Source organism: Tachypleus tridentatus, chromosome 8, assembly GCF_004210375.1.
Source record: "Tachypleus tridentatus isolate NWPU-2018 chromosome 8, ASM421037v1, whole genome shotgun sequence".
In the NCBI taxonomy this organism is placed as follows: domain Eukaryota; kingdom Metazoa; phylum Arthropoda; class Merostomata; order Xiphosura; family Limulidae; genus Tachypleus; species Tachypleus tridentatus.
The window spans coordinates 47907757-47922505 of record NC_134832.1 but is presented as its reverse complement, the minus strand read 5'-3'; the positions used below and the strand labels follow the sequence as shown (position 1 = coordinate 47922505).

Here is a 14749-nt window from a genome sequence, read left to right as displayed (position 1 = left end):
ATCACTCCGACAGGGAGTCTCCAAGGACTATTACTAGGTTTTATCACTCCGACAGGGAGTCTCCAAGGACTACTACTAGGTTTTATCACTCCGACAGGGAGTCTCCAAGGACTATTACTAGGTTTTATCACTCCGACAGGGAGTCTCCAAGGACTATTACTAGGTTTTATCACTCCGACAGGGAGTCTCCAAGGACTAGTACCAGGTTTTATCACTCCGACATGGAGTCTCCAAGGACTATTACTAGGTTTTATCACTCCGAGAGGGAGTCTCCAAGGACTATTACTAGGTTTTATCACTCCGACAGGGAGTCTCCAAGGACTATTACTAGGTTTTATCACTCCGACAGGGAGTCTCCAAGGACTAGTACTAGGTTTTATCACTCCGACAGAGAGTGTCCAAGGACTAGTACTAGGTTTTATCACTCCGACAGGGAGTGTCCAAGGACTAGTACTAGGTTTTATCACTCCGACAGGGAGTGTCCAAGGACTAGTACTAGGTTTTATCACTCCGACAGGGAGTCTCCAAGGACTAGTACTAGGTTTTATCACTCCTTGTTCCTTAATGGCTTTTATCTCTTTGAAATTCGCATCCTATTTTGCAAGTGTAGTTTGTCTGGCTAATATTTTGAGACATTTTACTTGTTCGTTCTAGGTCTTGAAGTTCACTGAAGGATATGTCTTGATATTCCATGTGTATGTTACGTAACCATTGGCACTAATCACTTGAAGCCCTCCACAACTTTTAGTAAACAGTTCTTGTAAATAAGGTAATAAGATGTTTTTATGTAAGTGATTAACATGAAATTTCTCACATCATTTTTCAACTTGAAATGTTCCATCCAGATTTAACTCACATTTTATGGTTTTATGTTCATAGCTCTAATGATAACAGCTTTGTTTTCAGTTCCTTGAGAGTTCTACCAACCATTAATCTACCACAAATTCTGCAGTGTTTGACTCTATTATAGTCTAGTTATTAAATGCAAATTGTTTTTTTAACAAGACCTAGTATGAGTAATTTAATTCTCTGTAAAATAATGACTGGTCTCTTTGTTGTAATGAGAAATTCCAATCGCTGAAGCAGTAATTGTCATGTAGCACACAGGAATTTCCTGGTCACAAACAGAGAAACCATTTGTAGCTTCCCTAACTGCTCATCCATGTCTGTTCATGAAATATGTTCTAAGTATGTACTCAGTACAAATTATCATGAAATACCAAGAAGTTTCACACTTTGCAGATAATCTCTAATTACACTATGGAGCAAAATGTTTACTTTTTCTTGTTCCTGGACAGAAAGTGTTGTTTCCCAATTGCTTATGCCTAAAGTAAATAGAAAAGACCTATTTTTCTCTTCAGACTTTGCTTTTATGACCTTGGTAATAAAAGTTTAAAATTTATCCATTTTTCCAGAACATTCCAGGTAGATTCAAAGTTGAGTAGCTGATGGAGAATTTTCTTGAACCTACAAGAATTTTCAAGAACTTTCTAGAATGTTGTAGAACTTTCCCCCTGGCTCATTCAGTGCACCTCATAGAGGAATACAACAGCATCAAGACCTTGCTAGAAGCCTTGAGGCATGATGAGTATGGCTGGGAGGTTATCGGAGACTTCAAAATGGTGACATTCCTGATGGGTCTTCAAGGAGACTTTACCAAGTTTACCTGTTATCTTTACTTTTGGGACAACATGGACACCGCAGTGCACTACAACAGGAAGCACTGGCCACAACGGACCAAGTTCTTTGTGGGGAGGCACAATGTCAAGTGTGAGCCATAAGTGGACCTCCAGAAGGTGTTGTTCCCACCATTGCACATAAAATTGGGTCTTATGGAACAATTTGTCACAGCTCTTGATAAGGAGTTTGCAGTCTTCAAGTACCTTTGAGATTTCTTTTCTAAGCTGTCTGAGGCAAAGGTTAAAGCTGGTGTCTTCATTGGACCACAAGTAAAGAAGATCCTAGAGTGCACAGAATTTTCCAAGAAGCTCAGCAGGAAGAGAAAAGCTTGGAGCAGCTTTGTAGCAGTGATTTGAGGCTTCTTGGGCAATCACGAGGCCGAAAATTACGTGAAACTGGTTGAAGCTCTAGTGAAGAACTACGGGAAATGGGCTGCAGGATGTCCCTGAAAGTCCATATCATTGATGCTCATCTTGATAAATTTAAGGAGAACATGGGAGCATACTCAGAGGAGCAAGGCGAGCGCTTCCACCAAGATATACTTGACTTTGAACCAAGGAGCGCATAACAAACACATGATGGGAGACTATATTTGGGGGCTGATACGTGAAAGTGATTTACATTACAGTCACAAATCTCAATAAACTACTTCTAAACATTTTCATTCATTTTTCTTCAACTTTAGTATAAATACATGTAAATCGTGATTCATATGTTGTTTTATTCAGACCTTATGTAAATGAAAATGTACAAATTTGTCCGTTTTTTACATAGAAAATAGGTTAATTTCTAAATTTCATTATCCAGGTCACAAAAGCAAAGTTTGAAAGGAATAATGGCCATTTTCTGTACTTTCACAACATAAGCAATTAAGAAATAACACACACTATCCAATTTGTGTTACATAGTGTTATCTTCCTGCTGGTAACTTACATCCACTTGCCATTCACAGCACTTCCTCTTTTTTTTATATCTGAGGCAGTTTTCACTTGTTTCAGTACTACATCGAGTAGAACAATGCTAGCTGCAGAACTCATGTGAATCGACATACTACAAGGCTTCCCATCTATAAATCTGTGGAACTTTGAAATGGTTTATTTAAACTATGAATTTCTTATTTCGTTTGAGATATTCTCAGCTGTGTTTTGTCCTATAGATTCGGCTACTTTCTGTTTCTCGATTTGTGGTTAGTCTTTGGTTGTCTATTTCACATGACTAGGCTTAGAGACTTATCGTTTCAGTATTGTATCTTTTGCAACCAACAACTTGTATTATTGTACTATTTTTATTGTATTGTAACCAACAATACAATTTATAATAGTGGTTATCACAAATATTGATTTCTATACAAGAAGTTTTACAAACATACAAACTATTCTGAGTCTTCTATATGGTATAGACTGACCACTTTATCGATGGTTCAGGTCCACGACAAGGAAATTAGTTCTAAGTTCATTTAGTTACAACTCGCCTCAGCTGACGTTGTCTTCTCTTGGCTGGCTTCACAGCAGTACAAGCTGACTTTTCAGCGACGAAGATATTTAATGTTCTCCTAGAAATACTAACGTCCAAAGTAATTCACTAAAGTTGAACGGTATGTAATGTTCGAAATCTGTAAACATTCCTGTATATTTTCTGTAGTTTTCCGATTAATAAGCGTTAATCACAATTGTAGCTTCCGAGGCTTTCAGTATACTAACTGTAGCTGACGAAATAATAATAATTGTTTCTCGCCGCGTCGGTTTTATATACCAATCCCATGAGTTTATCTAACGTTCAACAATGTTCGAAAACACGTTAACCACATACTGTTGATTCTTGCTCTCGAGAATATTCTACAAATTTAGAGAACAGGTAGGACTTACGCAATACACATTTAACAATATACGGCATGTGCATCAAACTGAAATACACGTAAGTATTACAATAAACGTATAACGGTAACTCTGTTACAATTATTGGAAAAAATCAACAAAAAACAAAAAAGGAATACTGGATTAGAAAACAATGTGATTGTGACGTAAGCTTTATGTTTCTGCGCACGCGCAAAACGTTTTACGTTGTGTTCTAGACGTTTGTGAAATATTCAATAGAAGTAATGTGAAACAGTATTGTGAAGAAAAGCAAAAGCCCAGAAATTTGTTCAATGAGTGGTAGAAATATAACTGTGTGTAAGTGTGTTTTCTTATAGTAAAGCCACATTGAGTTATTTGCTGAGTCCACCGAGGGGAAGAAATATAACTAACAGTGCTAAATAATTTGCTTTATAACGTAAGGTAACACAAAAAGAAAAAATAGTGTGCAAAACAAATTGCGAAAACAAGGAAACATTATATAGACAGACTGGTGAAAGCTTTATGAGTAAAATTAAAGTAAAACTAACATGAATTATGTTACGAGTTCTTAGTACTCTCCGTGGTTAAGTGTTGATGGGAATATAATAATTTGACAATTACAGATTGTACAGTGGTCTCTAGTTTAGACTAAGTTACTAAACAAAATTACGTTGCTAAAGTTTATACTTTGCATGTAAATGAGTTTCGAATCACGTTTTGTTTTAGTTGAGATCGCAAGTTATGTACTAGCATATAACTGCATACAAGCGATAGAGTCTATCTGAAAGAACGTTCCTGAAATATATCAAAATAAAAACACGACAAACTGAAGAAGTTCATAAATATCGAGTTATACAGCTACAAGAAATATGAGAGCAGAGTTAAGGTGCGACGCGTGTAGACAATACGTTGATTTATTTAGGCGTATAAGCTTTTAAAGAAAAACGAAAGAGGTGCAGACAGTCTAAAAAGAAACGAAAATTGAAAGTAAAGAGAGCCTCGAGCACAGTAAGATGTTTTAAACAAATCTGTATAAAGAATGTTAGCATAGAAAATTAATGTCTGTATTATTCACCAAGAACTAAAGTTATCACTGGAAAAAGAAATCACTATTCAAAATGACATAAGGAAAAAGAAAACACATACAAACTAACCTAGTTCAATGAGATTTATTCTCCACTACGTACGCACCATCTCTTTTGTTTTGTATTTATTGAGACAAAAAATCTTCAATTATTTTGTACCGTTAAGTGCGTTTGCCCTGTAATTAAAAAAAATATACAGGGTCGCTTTGTGGTAACCTACGTGTAGTGGCCGTATGCTAGTTAACTTTAAGTTTTTGTTGTAAATAGGTAATGTTTGAACAAATATTCATTTTCTTATTGATATCTTCATACTTAACTCATATGAAGGAAAATAAGCTTGCATTTTTCTAAGACAATCTTAGTTAATATTGCGCTTTTTTGTGTTTACTACAAGTAGGCCTAGCTAGCAAGTTAAGTGTGTATTGGATCTACATTGATTAACTTATTCTGTACAGTGGTAAGTCTAAATATTCGTTTTTAAGTAACATAGTTCGTATTCACAGTGATAAAATTTAATAACGAACAATTTATTTTACATTATTATATGTCAAAACTAAATATTGATTTCGAATTGGTGTGGCTTCCTCCCAAGTAATTTAAGTGTACTGTTTAATCGTCTTTCGCTGTTATTAAATGTTGTCGCCAGAAAATACCACCCAAAATCTTCTGAAATTCAATAATTTTTACACATACCGTGTTTCTCCGAAAATAAGACAGGGCTTATATTAATTTTCACTCCAAAATATGACACTGGGGCTTATTTTCGGGGGATGTCTTATTTTGATATATTAAAAAATGAAGTTACAAAGTAAAACTATTAAACTAACCATTTAAAATAAACTATTATTAAACTATTAAACTAACTGACTAATACTTAAACAAACTAATTAACTAACTATTAAACTAATTAATAAATTAATTTTTTTTATTTCTTTCCTCTTCCTGCCACTCTTAACTAGGGCTTATTTTAAGGGTAGGGCTTGTATTAAAACTATCCCCAAAAATCACACTAGGTCTTATTATCGGAGAAACACGGTAGCAGTGTTTTGTATTAAGCTAAAATTTATGTGTTACCAGTTGTGTTATTGTTATAATTACACTGATGTTTGTTACAGTACAATGAAGTGAATTATGGATAAAGCTTTAGAAAAGTTATAAATGATTATTAAACTAGGAAAAACAATAATGATGTAACATCTTATTAGTTTTACAGTTGCATTTACAATAATGATGTGACATCTTATTAGTTTTACAGTTACATTTACAATAACGATGTGACATCTTATACGTTTTACAGTTACATTTACAATAACGATGTGACATCTTATACGTTTTACAGTTACATTTACAATAATGATGTGACATCTTATTAGTTTTAAGTTACATTTACAATAACGATGTGACATCTTATTAGTTTTACAGTTGCATTTACAATAATGATGTGACATCTTATTAGTTTTACAGTTACATTTACAATAATGATGTGGCATCTTATTAGTTTTACAGTTACATTTACAATAACGATGTGACATCTTATTAGTTTTACAGTTACATTTACATAACGATGTGACATCTTATTAGCTTTACAGTTACATTTACAATAACGATGTGGCATCTTTTTAGTTTTACAGTTACATTTACAATAACGATGTGACATCTTATTAGTTTTACAGTTACATTTACAATAACGATGTGACATCTTATTAGTTTACAATAATGATGTGACATCTTATTAGTTTTACAGTTACATTTACAATAACGATGTGACATCTTATTAGTTTTACAGTTACATTTACAATAACGATGTGACATCTTATTAATTTTACAGTTACATTTACAATAATGATGTGACATCTTATTAGTTTTACAGTTACATTTACAATAACGATGTGACATCTTATTAGTTTTACAGTTACATTTACAATAACGATGTGACATCTTATTAGTTTTACAGTTACATTTACAATAACGATGTTACATCTTATTAGTTTTACAGTTACATTTACAATAACGATGTGACATCTTATTAGTTTTACAGTTACATTTACATAACGATGTGACATCTTATTAGTTTTACAGTTACATTTACAATAACGATGTGACATCTTATTAGTTATACAGTTACATTTACAATAACGATGTGACATCTTATTAGTTTTACAGTTACATTTACAATAACGATGTGACATCTTATTAGTTTTACAGTTACATTTACAATAACGATGTGACATCTTATTAGTTTTACAGTTACATTTACAATAACGATGTGACATCTTATTAGTTTTACAGTTACATTTACAATAACGATGTGACATCTTATTAGTTATATAGTTACATTTACAATAACGATGTGACATCTTATTAGTTTTACAGTTACATTTACAATAACGATGTGACATCTTATTAGTTTTACAGTTATATTTACAATAACGATGTGACATCTTATTAGTTTTACAGTTGCATTTACAATAATGATGTGACATCTTATTAGTTTTACAGTTACATTTACAATAACGATGTGACATCTTATCAGTTTTACAGTTACATTTACATAACGATGTGACATTTTATTAGTTTTACAGTTACATTTACAATAATGATGTGACATCTCATTAGTTTTACAGTTACATTTACAATAATGATGTGACATCTCATTAGTTTTACAGTTACATTTACACATAAATTTCTAATAGCACAGCTGTATGTTATTATTTTTAATGAAAATGACAGTAAAAATATACTTGGGTCCCGGTTACTTTCTAGTGCAGCTAACTGTCGTTAGTGTCTCAGTTTCAAGGTGTGTGTGTGTTTGTTCTAGCAAAGCCACATCAGGCTATCTGCTGAGTCCATTTTCAAGGCCTACATGCCACCATTAAAGATTTCTCATTCAAAACTACATTTTGCTATTTTTTCTCAACAATCGGTGAAACAAAAAACGTAAGATGGAGCACTTGAAAGGTGGAGACTTAGATAAAGTATCTGGTTTGTCAACAAGGTTGTGGGGTCGAGTCTCGCCAGATCTTCGGAAAAACAAAACTACCTCAGTAAGATTCTGTAAACACGCACGTATATGTGTGTGTTTTATTATAGCAAAGCCACATCGGGCTATCTGCTGGGTCCACCCAGGGGAATCGAACCCCTAATTTTAGCGTTGTAAATCCGTGCACGTATGTGACACTCACAACCAACCTGAAATAACAATACACATAAACTTAACTCACCCATTTATATTTCACAATGACCGCAGTGCTTTTTAAGCCTCACTAGTTTTTTTTAATTAACTATATTTGACATTAAATTATTAAAGTAATCAGCCCGGTATGGCCAGAGTCCAGGTAGCCCATTATGGGGCCCTGGCATGGCCAGGTGGTTAAGGCACTCGACTCGTAATCCGAGGGTCGCGGGTTCGAATCTCCGTCACACCAAACATGCTCGCCCTTTCAGCCGTGTGGGTGTTGTAATGTTACGGTCAATCCCATTATTCGTTAGCTAATGAGTGGCCCAAGAGTTGGCGGTGGGTGGTGATGGCTAGCTGCCTTCCCTCACACTGCTAAATTAGGGACGACTAGCACAGATAGCCCTCGTGTAGCTATGCTTAACATTTAATTTATGAATAACAATAAATAATAATTATTTTGTATTGTTATTTTCCAGGGTGCAACTGTGGCGACTTTCTTAAGTCAGGTTTATCAGAGTTCAAAAAGAACAATCGAAATGCCTGATCATCAGGAGTCAGAGAACGAGGCAGAAGCCCAAACACGCGCAATCATTAAAATATCCGTAAGTATTTTGACAGAATAGGCTAGATATTTCGTTAATGGCGTCTCGTCTGTCTAAAGCCACAAGTACATATATATATATATAATTGTTGCCTTCAATCTAGACGGACGAATGTGTGGCTACAAGTCCGACCGAAGTCAGGGACTACGCCATATCCTACGTTCAAGATATAGTAACTAAAGGAGTTGTCATTGCAGAAAACGTGAGTTTATCTTGCATAACGTTTTCTTTTTGCTCAACATTTTTTTTTTTTATTAATATACATTTATATCGCATCTTTGTACGACTGATCCACTTTACCCTAACATGGACGTCTTCGTGCTCGTAAACGTATTGGATCAGATAGAAAATTTTATCGATAAACTAGAGCCACTAATGATAATAAATGGTAAAATAATCACTTCCATATGAGTTTAATATATCTGTCCAGTTTCTGGTCCAAAACTTTAAAATAAATAATCTCCTAAAATTATTTGTTGTCCCTAAATAATGTTATAATTAGGCTTAACTAAATTTAAGTATATCAAAACTAGACAATTTCTTTCAAAACCGATAGGAAAAAAGAAACGCTGTTTTTTGTGCTGTTGTTTCTTTTGAAAACTAGAATGAAGAAAACAGTGTTCCTACGTCAACTGAACTACAAGAATATGCAGTGTCTTATGTCAAAGAAATATTAGCCCAGAGTGTCTCAATCGCTGAGAAGGCGAGTGTTTAATTTTGTTTATAAAATATGTTGTTTTCATTTCAGTCAAGACGTGTTATCAATAGTATAATATTTAACTATTCTAGTTAATAATGCTGTCATTCACGTGTCATTTTTAGTTCAGTATAAATCCAGAATTATGTTGTTTTTCAATCAAATTTAAGTCTTATTATGGGGGAAAATAACCAGCGTTTAAAAATCCTTAGGGTATATATATTTTTATAGAGGAATGTGTGTTTTTGTGTCTGTGTTTTCTTATAGCAAAGCCACATTGGGCTATCTGCCGAGCCCACCGAGGGGAATCGAATCCCTGATTTTAGCGTTGCAAATCCGTAGACTTACCGCTGTACTAGCGGGAGGCTTTTACACGGGAAACGCGTTTTGTTTTCTACCTCAATAAAAGTTTACTTTCATAGATTTTGAAAATAATTAAGGACATAATTACGTTATTTCCATAACGTACCGTAAATTTTATATTTTTTGTGTCATGTCCAACTAAATAAAAACCAGAGAAACTTCTAACTTAGAAAACTGAATAACTGGCCAAGTGATTAGGGAGGTAAGATTATCTATGCAATCTAAAGACTTCTATCTATGGCGATCCTCGTGTCTGACGTCACAAATAACACAAAGAGTTTTGATAGAGTTAACAGTGATTGAAGTTTGCCAGATGAGAAATCTTTTATTTTTCCAAAAATTCTTTTTCGTGTATTGAATACGTTACATCCTTTTCTCTTCAAATTGTTTTTTAGCAAAATTACATTTATTTTAGTTTTTCCTCTGCATTGTCAGAGAAATAAATTAAATCTGTTGAAATTATAGTAAATAATAGCTGTATATCTTAAGGAATTTCTTGCAACTAAACTTTGTTTCTAGTTAAGCACAATACTACACAATGAGCTCTCTGTGCTCTGTCCACCAAGGGAATCAAAATCCGATTTTTAGCGTTCGAAGTCTTCAAACTTACTGCTGTACCACTGACAAATTGAGGGGAAACTGTTCGCTTCTATCTTCTTTGTGGGATTAGGGGTAGCAGTAATTTCGGGTCTTGGATGTGTTATAAAGGTGACAGTCAAATCCCACTATTTGATCAGACATCTTTCTTATGTTTTTCTCTAATATGGTATTTTTTCAGGCAACCAAACGAAACATAAATAAATAATGTTTCTGTCCCTGGCAACTCAACAATAATTTCTAGGACTAAAATTCGAGACATAATCCCTGTTGTTGTTTTATATTCTCTTGCTTTTACCTCAGTAGTTTATGACCCACCATGGCCAAATGTAGAGGGCGCTCTACTCACAATCTGAGAGTCGCGGGCTCGAATTCCTGTTACACTAAACATGCTCGCCCTTTCAGCCATGGGGATGTTATAATGTGACACTCAATCCCAATATTCATTGGTAGAAGAGTAGCCCAAGAGCTGGCAGTGGGTGGTGATGACTAGCTGCCTTTTCCCTAATACATTTCCTCACTGCTAAATTAGGGACGGCTAGCGTAGATAGCCCTCGTGCAGCTTTGTGTGAAATTACAAAAAACAACAACAAATAAATTAGATGTAACTCATAACAAATCTTTAGTACCGGAAAGTCACTGTGCAGTTTTGTAATCATATGTCTATTCAGTCTATTTCAAGCCAGCAACTGATAGCGGTGTTTAGAAACAAAATAAGAAGGATCCAGACCTGTATTGATGCCAACGGGGGTCACTTTAAACATTGCTTATAATTGTCATTCATATTTACCTCCTGTATTCTATATTGAAACATGTCTGTTGATAAAGATACAAGTGCACAATGACTTTCCGAACACCCTGTACTTCGATAAAACTACGTAATTAAAAAAGTATTTTGTGATGAAGGATCTCTACAGTTTAATTTCGTCATTACAGTAGAAATGTTTTGTTTTGTTTTTCGTGTGTTTCTTTTAAAGCCATGAAAACAACGACATTTCAGCTAATGGGAGCTTAAAATAAAGACAAGCCTCTCCTATTGGCTGAAACTTAGCAGTTTAATTTTACACAAAAATACATTTCAATTGCAAAGTTCATAACGATATTAATAATCCAATCAAATTCTTATCTTTTAACAATCTTCGTTTCTTCCTGATAAAAACTGGTTGAATAAAAAACAATTACCGTAGACTAAAAACTACAATAAATAAACCTAAATATTTTTTATTTCGTCTGAGAGCGATAAAAAGAAAAACCAATAATATCATCGTCAAAGTAAATTATAATTTATTCTTTAAAACATAGAGTGAAAACAACGTGATTTATATGTTCGTATTAATAAAAAGAATCTTCGTTATCAATCAGTTTGAAGGTTCGAAATATTGTTGTTTTGCCAAGATACATAATATGTGCATACTTTAAAATCATATCTTAACCTCTTCTATGGAATTTTTCCCTTTAGCGTATTGCTGTGAAAGACGATTCTACCTCCCCAGGTAAGTAAATATATATATATTAAATATGTAATTAGTTGTTTCTGTCTTTTAAGTGTATGGATCGGGACACATAAGTAATAATCTTTAAATGAAATTTGGTCATAAGTTCCAAATTAACTTCTGTAAAGTCTTATATTCCCTTTATATGTCGTCGAGAATTCTTTTTTGTTAAAGAAAAATATATTGGTTATAAAATGAGTTGTTATTCCAGTTCACTAACCATTCTACTTACTTTTTAAAGTACATACATGTTACTCAAGTAAGAGAATAGATTTTAGATAAAACAAATCGATAACTCCATCTTTTGAATAGAGGCCCTTATTTCTTCAAGACATTTTTTCCTTCAGTGCAAAAAAAAAAAAAAAAATCACCTTCCGAAAGCACTTGGGTTACTGTTTTTTTTTTTTTTTTACACAAGCACATAAATATGTATTTTGATTTTTACGAAGTTTTCCTTTTGGTATTTAATTTATGAACTTACATCTATTCAGGTAATGAAGAATGCACGTCAAAGGTGCCTGGTGTGTGTTATATATATTTGTTTCTTTTGTTATTATTAACAGTTGTGAATATAAAAGAGAGAACGAAAGGTCATCCTTGAAATAGCCAATAAAAAATCTCGTGACATTAAACACAAAATAGCCAATAAAAATCTCGTGACATTAAACACACGAATTAAAAAACACTTTATTTTCCTTTTCCCTTTTATGGCGATTTTTATCTTTGGGTGGGGTTTGAACAGACGAAGTTTGATCTCTTCTACTGACTGAGATCTAACGAAATCTCTGAATTTGCTGAATAGGTAATTTAGACCAGTTTTATGTGCATCCTGAAAAGATGAAACTTTGTCTGTTACAGAAGACAAGCGGAAATTATCTGGTCCCTGGTACCAACGGCTGCGTGTAACCATCAGACATTTTGGACGTCGTGTTTTCACGTGCACTGGTCGAACGAAGAGAGAAGAAGGAAATTAGATAGATTGTCGTGAAGGCAATATATTATATCACATATATTATATAATATATAACATTGTTATGCGGGTTCATTAGGGTACATGCAAGCTACACAGTTTAGGGATAAAACTGAAACCACTTTTCACAATTACACACGTAATTTGGAATCTTTACGTCAAAATAAACGTATATATACATATATATACTTTGTTTTCCTTAATAAGACGCTTAAATATTTACATATATGTATGTATACAATCTTATTTCACCATTTACGTTTACAGTTAGGTCTGGAATTAGTAAAACAACAACAACAACAAATTATCAAATCTTTCGGATATTCCATAACGTACGAAATCTCGTAAGTTTACGTATGTTTTGTCATCACTTTTTACTGTGGCTTACTGAGTTGTAAGTGGTATTTGTTGTGAAACATTATTTAAAGTGACATGCTGAAGTTACTTCTGCAAAGCACACAATGTTAAGAATAATTTCATGTCTTTCAAAACTGTCATCTGTGCGTGTGTGTGTGAGTATGTAAGTGTCAGAGTGCCAAACCATATCAATGATGTGATCATCTCTTATCTTACCTGTGTAGTTGCAATTTTTCTATTGGCTGTCTGTTGTATCAAAATATGACGTTTGAATTGTGTGTAATTTTTAACCAATAAAATGCTTTCTAATAAATACGACTAAGTAATACGTGGATTGTCAAGCCAATCAAAGTGATTATAACAAAAGAAAGATATCTTCAAGAAACTAGATTAGGTATATATTTCTGTGGATATATCAAAAGCTTCCAGAAATATCTCAGAACGGCTGGTATGGATATTACCACTACTACTGATAAGGAGAGAACAACGTTTTGACCTTCCGAGGTCATCTTCAGGTTAAGAAAGAGAGAGTTTGCAAGTGACCGTTGCCGGACACATGTCTTAGGAACGAGAGTTTCTTAACCTGAAGATGACCTCGGAAGGTCAAAACGTTGTTCTCTCCTTATCAGTAGTAGTGTTAATACCCATACCAGCGGTTCTGAGGTACATTTTTATTTCAAGTGGGTTTCTCGTCATTAAGAAAAGCTTCAAGACTTCTTTTATGGGAAAAAATGTTGTGAGTAAATATATATATAACCAAAAAATACTTTAGGTGTAAATAAAGGTGTTACCAAACTGGTAGCTACACCTATAACATTGATAAGAAATTAAAAGCATATATTCGTTAATTAGTTAGTCAGACCACCTGCTTTATTTCACTCGTAATCGTTCCTAATGTTTAACAAAAATTTCAGCCTGGCTAGGTAATTAATAAATATTTTATGTAAATTATTATCAATGCTATAAGTGTAGTTATCAGTTTGGTCACCAGGTTTGATCTCGTTCCTTTAAGTTGCACCTCAATCCTTTTTTGTCGCACCTTATTTTCAGACGTAAGGTGTTTTTAATTTGACATAAACACAAACCAACAAAACACACCAAATAAGGAAATGACACTCAATAATAACCAACATTAGCTTTAGGATCGCAACTCCATAGTCCTGAAAAGATCTTTACAGAACCAACCAGATTCTTTAAAGTATACAACGGTAACCTTTTCCTCTCTAAAACAGTTGTAACAGCTTTCTTTATACTAACGCCATGGAATTTAGATTAACAGTTTCTTGTCATCACCCGCATACAATCGGTACAGTCGTATCGTGCATCATTATTTATACTAATCGCTTAAGTTAATATCATGTGACATCAAACGCTCTTTAATTAGGATAATTTCAAAAATAAATTTGTGCTGAAAAATTGGCAATAAATAATCAATAATAACCGTCCATTCGTATGATTCTCTTGAAAACATGAGCTAGAAACTGCTAGTGGAGTTAGCTTGACCAAGGTAATACTTGTATATCTGCACGTTCTAGAAACTGCTAGTGTAGTTAGCTTGACCAAAGTAATACTTGTATATCTGCATGTTCTAGAAACTGCTAGTGTAGTTAGCTTGACCAAAGTAATACTTGTATATCTGCATGTTCTTTCAAATTATAGCTGAAACTGTGGTAAAAATATTACACTGATAATTCATGTTACTTTTAGCGTAGGTGTGCGTAAAAATTTTAGTTAAATAAATGTGGCTTATATTTACATTAAATGAAACCCCTAATTACAGATTATAAAAATCTTTCAATGTGCCAAGAGGTACCTCTCATACCAAATTTCAAGACAATTTATTGTGAACTAAGAGTTGAGTTCAGTACCTCTATTGAAAATATGTGATAATT

General features: G+C 33.6%; 1 protein-coding gene and 1 long non-coding RNA gene across 2 annotated transcripts in view; one reads left to right on the top strand and one right to left on the bottom strand.

Moving 5' to 3' along the window:
- LOC143222346 (uncharacterized) overlaps positions 1-13170 on the top strand; it is a 26899-nt gene extending 13729 nt beyond the window's left edge. The window contains exons 2-6 of the mRNA XM_076448774.1: positions 8255-8380; positions 8484-8582; positions 8985-9083; positions 11497-11530; positions 12389-13170. Coding sequence (XP_076304889.1) covers positions 8315-8380; positions 8484-8582; positions 8985-9083; positions 11497-11530; positions 12389-12504 — 414 coding nt within the window. The 5' untranslated portion in view covers positions 8255-8314 and the 3' untranslated portion in view covers positions 12505-13170. The remainder of the gene's footprint in view (positions 1-8254; positions 8381-8483; positions 8583-8984; positions 9084-11496; positions 11531-12388) is intronic.
- LOC143222347 (uncharacterized) overlaps positions 12198-14749 on the bottom strand; it is a 16955-nt gene continuing 14403 nt past the window's right edge. Inside the window, exon 2 of the long non-coding RNA XR_013012190.1 lies at positions 12198-12472. This is a non-coding gene — a long non-coding RNA (uncharacterized LOC143222347). The remainder of the gene's footprint in view (positions 12473-14749) is intronic.